An 8,445-nucleotide genomic window follows, 5' to 3' on the forward strand; every position below is an offset into this window, starting at 1 on the left:
TAAACACACTAACATTATATTAACATTAACACACAAAACCCTGAATCTAAAATAAACAAACTAACATTATATTAACATTAACACACAAAACCCTGAATCTAAAATAAACACACTAACATTATATTAACATTAATACACAAAACCCAGAATCTAAAATACACACACTAACATTATATTATAAACACACTTATTTTAGATTCTGGGTTTTGACACACTAACATTATATTAAAATTAACACAAAAAACCCAGAATCTAAAGTACACACACTAACATTATATTAACATTAACCCACAAAACCCAGATTCTAAAATACACACACACTAGCATTATATTAACATTAACACAAAAACCCAGAATCTAAAACACACACACTAACATTATATTAAAATTAACACAAAAATCCCAGAATCTAAAATACACACACTAATATTATATTAACATTAACACAAAAAACCCAGAATCTAAAACACACACACTAACATTATATTAAAATTAACACAAAAAACCCAGAATCTAAAATACACACACTAATATTATATTAACATTAACACACAAAACCCAGAATCTAAAATAAACACACTAACGTTATATTAACATTAACACACAAAATCCAGATTCTAAAATACACACACACTAGCATTATATTAACATTAACACACAAAACCCAGATTCTAAAATACACACACTAGCATTAATCAACATTAGCACACAAAACCCAGAGTCTAAAATACACACTAACATTATATTAACATTAACACACAAAACCCAGAATCTAAAATAAACACACTAGCATTAATCAACATTAGCACAAAAAACCCAGAGTCTAAAATACACACTAACATTATATTAACATTAACACACAAAACCCAGAATCTAAAATAAACACACTAGCATTAATCAACATTAGCACAAAAAACCCAGAGTTTAAATACACACAACATTATATTAATATTAGCACACCAAATACAGTATCTACAAAATACTAACATCTGCTAAACATTAGATCACAAAACCAAGAATCTAAAAACACAGTAACATTAGATCAACATGAGCACACAAAACCCAGAATCTAAAAGACACTAACATTAGGTCATAAAAAACCAGAATCAAAAATAAAACGGTAACATTAGATCAACATTAGCACACAAAACCCAGAATCTAAAAGACACTCACTCTGACATAGAACATCTAGAAACTGATTCCATTGAATAAAAGAAGTTTTTCTATTTTGATACAGTGAACACTTCACCAGAAACTAAGAATAGGTTGAAATGTGTTAATTTTACACAGAAAGAAGAAAACATGACACTAGATGAGATCATGTGATATTGATAACAATAGAACACGCTAACTAAGAATAGGTTGAAATGTGTTAATTTTACACAGAAAGAAGAAAACATGACACTAGATGAGATCCTGTGATATTGATAACAATGAAACACGCCACGATGCTTTATTTAATACTCGTTAACAGTTAACTGTTTGTAAACAAATAAAAAATATTAAATAATCTTTGATATTTTATATTATTTTTTTCATTTATGAACTTTAAATTCATTCTTATCTTCCACAATTCCTTGGCATGGCCAGGTGGTTAGGGCCCCGGCATGGCCAGGTGGTTAGGGGCGCTCGTCTCACAATCTTCGGGTCATGGGTTCGAATCCCCGTCCGTACATGCTCACCCTTTCAGCCGTGGGGGCGTTATAATGTGACGGTCACTCCCACTATTCGTTGGTAAAAGAGTAGCCCAAGTGTTGGCGGTAAGTGATGATGGTTAGCTTCCTTCCCTCTAGTCTTAAACTGTTAAATTAGGGACGGCTAGCGCAGATAGCCCTCGTTTAGCTTTGCGCGAAATACAAAACAAACAAAATCGTTATTAACAAGTACTAAAAGCTTACCATTCAAAACTGATAATGTTCCTCTATTACGTTAAGGTCACAGATACGTAAAGGACCCAAAAACGGCCCATTCCGTCAGAGAAGACGATCATACGATAAACTGGGATAACTCGAAAATAATAGAATATAAACCAAGCACGTGAAAAAAGCCTTCCACGTCCATCTAACTGATAATACTGGAAAAGTTTTCATGGGACAGACCACAGTCCAGGTGACTGTACACCAGACTTTTTATCGAGACGAACAGTGGCAGCAGACATTTAGGTTGAAAACTATCAATAACAATAAATAATGAAAAATAACTAGACTCACTGAATTCATAGCTCACTAATTTGTTGTATGTAAATGAAATTAATTTTAGATTAAACCTAATGTATCAAGTTAGAACACTTATAGGTACTATTTCTTGTATAACAATCAGACTCTGACGAGTCACGAATAGACCACGATTAAGAATATATTGTTGAAAGATATTCGTACTTTAATAGAACGTAGCAGCGACCTGTAAAACGTTTGTAGTAGTTTTCATGCCCTTCGTTTCACTTTCCCTTATTCTATCATATTTGTGCACGGTATTTAAGCTACGTTTTCTTGCAGGCATTATGTGTTACTTCGATATATCACGGTCTATTTGAAGAAAAAAAAAACGAATAATAAAACCTGTAGTAAAGAAAAAAGTAGCTAAAAGATGTTAATAGCTGTCTATGAAACGAACCGAAGCTAAATTATTGCGAAATAAAATAAATGTAAAGTTGTGATGAAGACAAACTAAGCTGAGGATGCAGAAACGTCCGAATGCGTGTTCCCCAAAAAAAGAAGATATCAAATCAAAACAACGTTTCGTCACTGTTAACGTTGCATCATTAGTGACGAAGCGTTCTTTTTATTTGATATATTTTTTTTGTATCCCATTTTAGCTCTTTTATGAATATTTAAAACCTATATGTCGCTTTCTGACACGGTCGTTATATCGTCCAGCGGTACGGGTTTTCGGGTCCTTTGCGTATCTGTGACCTTAACGTAATAGAGGAACATTATCAGTTTTGAATGGTAAGCTTTTAGTAATTGTTAAGAACGATTTTGTTTGTTTTGTATTTCGCGCAAAGCTAAACGAGGGCTATCTGCGCTAGCCGTCCCTAATTTAACAGTTTAAGACTAGAGGGAAGGAAGCTAGTCATCATCACTTACCGCCAACACTTGGGCTACTCTTTTACCAACGAATAATGGGATTGACCGTCACACTATAATGTTCCCGCAGCTGAAAGGACGAGCATGTTTGGTGGGACGGGGATTCGAACCAGCGACCCGCAAGTTACGAGTCGAGCACCCTAACCACCTGGCTATGGTTATGAACGAAGTGGAACCGACATCTTTCCGAGTTACAAAGCAACAACAGAAACACTCTTGAAATGTTAGCACGAAAAACTCGCCTACCTAATTCAGTCACTTTGTCCATTACTTCATCCAAGTCAAGGAACCAATTTCATTAACCACCACTAAAACGTTTCTTGTCTAAAGAGCTGCCAAGTTCTTTTACAATATCTCTACGTATATCATTTCATAAATGATTTCAAACCAACCACGAGGAGCTGAGAAGTGACGCAAATTTTTCAACCATCTCAAAACTTATCTAACAAAAATGTTTTATGAGTGAATAACTTTACCCAAGCTTGTTTATTCTCTGATGTCACATAATACGTCTGAAAGTAGATAGTTTCGTAAACAACAGTAATCTGTAACAACTTATACTGAACTCTATAAGTGTTATCTGTGTGGTGGTAAATGATAGCTAACAAACGTCGCATGAATCTGATCTTGGCAGGAAATAGAAAACCCATGAATCAGGACTATCAACCTGTTCTTTAGTTAATGTCAGGACTATCAACTTGTTCTTTAGTTAATGTCACAACTATCAAATTGTTCTTTAGTTAATGTCAGGGCTATCAACTTGTTCGTCAATTAATGTCAGGACTATCAAAATTGTTCTTTAGTTAATGTCAGGACTATCAAATTGTTCTTTTGTTAATGTCAGGACTATCAAATTGTTGTTTTGTTAATGTCAGGACTATCAAATTGTTCTTTAGTTAATGTCACGACTACCAAATTGTTCTTTAGTTAATGTCAGGACTATCAAATTGTTCTTTTGTTAATGTCAGGACTATCAACTTGTTCGTCAGTTAATGTCAGGACTATCAACTTGTTCGTCAGTTGATGTCACGACTATCAAATTGTTCTTTAGTTAATGTCAGGACTATCAAATTGTTCTTTTGTTAATGTCAGGACTATCAACTTGTTCTTTAGTTAATGTCAGGACTATCAACTTGTTCTTCAGTTAATGTCAGGACTATCAAATTGTTCTTTTGTTAATCTCTCTAAAACGTCTTATATAGGGTCATTTTGTTTGTTTGTAGTTCTAATTGTGCTATCTGTGCTGTACCAACCGCGAGAATTGAACCTTGTCCTGTTACTTAACTCATGCTACAATCGAATTAAATGAAGCTGTGATAGATTAATTTGTGATCTATAATCTTGTTCTTTTGTTAGTTAGCTCACGCTGAACACATATACGATAAGAGCATATACAGTAATGCACTTCAACAGTTTTTAACGTGCGTCATGAAACAGACATAGTACAAAGTTTTCTGTTCTCGTTCAGTTTCCTGTAGAGTAAGCATTAAAAACCTCAGATTGAGGTGATTATTTTTAAGCTCTCATAAAACTATCTATCATACACATACGTCATAACTGATTCGAGATTGTATGTTCTAAATACACAATTCATCCTTACGCAAGGTTAAAAAATCTGGAGTGCTTTTCGGACAGACAGACAGTGTCGAAAAATTCCTGTATAACTTCAAACTACACCAACCTAACTTCCAAACATAAACTCATACACCGATTTACGAAGATGTTATTGACATTATTGGGCTGATGAGAGATTACAATATCCTAGTTGTAATGTGCATTGAATAGTCTTCTACTTATTATTAGTTGAAAATTTAAGATTAAAATCCTGGTAACTGGCTTTATTTAAATTTAAAGTTAGCAATAGTGGATTTATAAAGCTTAATAGGTTTATTTGTAAATTGTATGTTTTAACAAAATATTTTATTTCGCGCAAAACTACTCGAGGGCTATTTGTGCTAGCCATTTCTCATTTAGAAGTGAAGGCAACACCACCCACCGCCAAATTTTCGGTTACTTTTTATCAACGAAAAGTGGGATTGACCGTCACATAATGGCGCCCCTACGGCTGTCATGATTTGAATCATCGACCCGTATATTGCGAGTTAATCACCTTAACCTCCATGTCAAATATTCAACAAATTCAAAATGTTCTTACCTTCCTGGGCATCACTGTCATCAGTACTTGTGAGTTAATCACCTTAACCTCCATGTCAAATATTCAACAAATTCAAAATGTTCTTACCTTCCTGGGCATCACTGTCAACAGTACTTGTGAGTTTCTGCAGAACCCAGAAGGAACGGGATTGTCTGAAGTTCCCGGGATTCTGGGAATCTGAGTCGTAACGAACACCATGATTACGGGGTAAAGATCTGGGATACTGTTCCGGGGGATTATAGTGGCGCGGATCTTGTTCGTTATTGGCCAAGTTTAGTCTGAAATTAAAAAAAAAAATTCAAATGATTTTCTTACATTCATGAGAATCACTGGATGCAGATAATTATGTTTTTAAAAGGAACAGTATAAACGTAGTATATTTTGAAAGATTACCAACTGTGATGACTACTGTTTCTCTTAAAGTACAGAACCAATTATAAAGAAATAAAACACAAATATGGATTTCGGAAAATACTTAACAGTAATCTTTACTTGATTCATGTACCGAGTTTTATGTAGACAGAAGATAGAGAGAGACTTATAGACAATCACGTGACATTTTCTTACCCTTCTAATTGGCGGATAGAGTCTCCTGTTTGTGATGTATTAGCATCCAAAGCGATGAATGGTGTAGAGCCCAGATTCGGCGCATTGTAGAATGGTTTCGGAAGCTCCTGTGACTGTGGGTTAAATCGGAGGTTTGCAGGGTATGATAGGTTTGACAGTGGTGTTAATACCGGTTGTTGGTTTACTATTACTGGTAATACAGGCTGTCTTATAGCTCCTCGTTTCTCACTTTGAATCGATGGGCTAGAAGGTCCTCCCATAACCTTAGGCCTAGGAGGAACGCCAGGATTTTTCTGATTGGCCATAATCCTCTTGGCCATTCGAGTCGACTTAATCTCTGACAAATCGATCCCTCCGGGAGTGTACGTGAAGGGTTTTTTATCTTTCTTCAGCGTCCCATAAAGTTGTGGAGGTAAATTACTGTATTGGATATCGTCACTCTCAACTGAACTAGGGACGTTTTTCTGGGGCATGGAAACCCCAAAGTCTCTCTTAACCGGCTGGAAAACGAATAATTATCAAATGGTAAAAAAAAGATCGTTAAAGAAGTAAATGAATTACAAATGTTGCCTACTCTAAAGTTATTCGTTATTTGGTTCTCCTTGAGATACTTTTACTCGTTACATACATAATATTTTGGATGATAAGGATGATTACTTGTTCTTCTGGAGTAGCTTATAGGTGCTAGCCGTCCCTACTTTTGAAGGGATAGGCTAGAGGAAAGGAAGCTAGTCAGCTCTTTAGCAACTGATAGTGGGACTAACAGTTACATTTATAACGCTCCTACGACTAAAAACGCAAGCATGTTCGCCGACGGGCTTCGGTCCCACTACCAAGGATTGCAAATCGAGCCCCATTACCACCAGGACATTGCCCAGAAATCAACTGTATCCGTCTTTGATTTTGAACTTCTGACCTAAGGGTGGAGGGGGGGGGGGTAGCCAGTCAACAGCACCCACTGCCACAAGAGCTATGTTGAGCTCCGAGAACAGAATGGTTGGATTGGCTGCAATTTTTATATCGTGCCCACAACGGAATGTTCAGCATCATCACCTCTCGAACCTTATAGTGGTTGTACGGTAACCATTGAACTATGCCCGGCCATCAAATTGACACCACTTTCAGTCAAGATCTTGAGAAATATGACATTTAAGTGTTAATATGCTGTACTATTTGAAAATAGTTAATAATGTTGTTTTAAAAAGTTTACTAGTTGGGACCCGTAGATAATAACTGTTAGTGATAGTAAAGAATACAATAAGGAAAATAATGTTGGGTCGATGGCGCTAAAATTGATATAGGCCTAACAATTAATGCATCATAAAATACATACAAAATTTGAAAGGTTGTTCCATACCTTTGAAAGTTCAAAGAATGTATCCTCACGAAGAAAGGAAGGTAGGGTTATCACACGTGCTAACTTTGATTCGTTGGACCGTAAACAAAATAATAATGACGTACACAGCTGTGGGCAGGGCAGTGTGCAATCGCACAAGCGCATTATTGAGCTCGTGCACTCAAATGAGCCAGACCCAAACAAAAAAAAATAACAGACTCAACCAACCTTATGACAGATTACATAACACAATATAAAATCCTCAAGCAGAAGAGCCTAAAACGTTAAATATAATAGCCTCAAGCATAGAGCCTAAAACATTAAATATGATAGCCTCAAGCAGTAGAGTCTAAAACGTTAAATATAATAGCCTCAAGCATAGAGCCTAAAACATTAAGTATGATAGCCTGAAGCACAGAGCCTAAAACGTTAAATAGAATAGCCTCAAGCATTAGAGCCTAAAACATTAAATATGATAGCCTCAAGCAGTAGAGTCTAAAACGTTAAAAATAATAGCCTCAAGCAGTAGAGCCTAAAACATTAAATATAATAGCCTCAAGCATAAAGCCTAAAACGTTAAATATAATAGCCTCAAGCAGTAGAGCCTAAAACATTAAATATGATAGCCTCAAGCATAGAGTCTAAAACATTAAATATAATAGCCTCAAGCAGTAAAGCCTAAAACATTACATATTGTTACGTCTCCGTTTGTTAATTAACTTTCCGTAACTTCGTTCCGACGAAACTTCAGCGACACAAGTTCTTTACTTAATAAAACTGGTTTATTCTTTCCGAATACAACTTTACCGATACACTTGATAGTGAGTAATTGAACTGCAGTCACAGGATATTGTTGAAGTTAACGTTCGTTTGCTATAGTGTTTGTTTTAGCGCGAATATTGAAATTACGCACACATTACATTACCGCGTCACGTTGTCCCCTCCTATATATACCCGCCTACCCTATATCTAGTAAGAACTAGAACATTCGCCAAAGTACAGGATAATTCTAGAAAGTAGAGAACGTGAGAATCACATGATCTCGATGACGCAACAATACCATTTGATATCATACTCTGTATATCCTGGGTTTCGTTTGTGTGTGCTTTTACAATGTTTGTTTGTGTTTTGGAAGATATCATTCTTTCAATTTTTGTGAAAGAAATACCATATTTTTTGAGTTCGTCTTGTACTTGATTTATTGTGATGGTGTAATGTAGGCCCTTGATAATAAAGGCTTTCCTTTCTGGTTTGGTTCCAGATAGGTGAATTGTGATGTTGCCAGGCTTAAAGGCATCAAC

The 8,445-nt window shown here is 35.6% G+C and overlaps 1 protein-coding gene across 1 annotated transcript in view; it reads right to left on the reverse strand.

Moving 5' to 3' along the window:
• LOC106477046 overlaps positions 1-6,308 on the reverse strand; it is a gene marked incomplete at both ends in the record, with an annotated part of 8,012 nt that extends 1,704 nt beyond the window's left edge. The window contains 2 exons of the mRNA XM_013937650.1: positions 5,329-5,519; positions 5,809-6,308. Coding sequence (XP_013793104.1) covers positions 5,329-5,519; positions 5,809-6,308 — 691 coding nt within the window. The remainder of the gene's footprint in view (positions 1-5,328; positions 5,520-5,808) is intronic.
• Between the last annotated feature and the right edge of the window lie 2,137 nt (positions 6,309-8,445).

This window comes from Limulus polyphemus, unplaced genomic scaffold, assembly GCF_000517525.1.
Source record: "Limulus polyphemus unplaced genomic scaffold, Limulus_polyphemus-2.1.2 Scaffold12622, whole genome shotgun sequence".
NCBI classification, from domain to species: domain Eukaryota; kingdom Metazoa; phylum Arthropoda; class Merostomata; order Xiphosura; family Limulidae; genus Limulus; species Limulus polyphemus.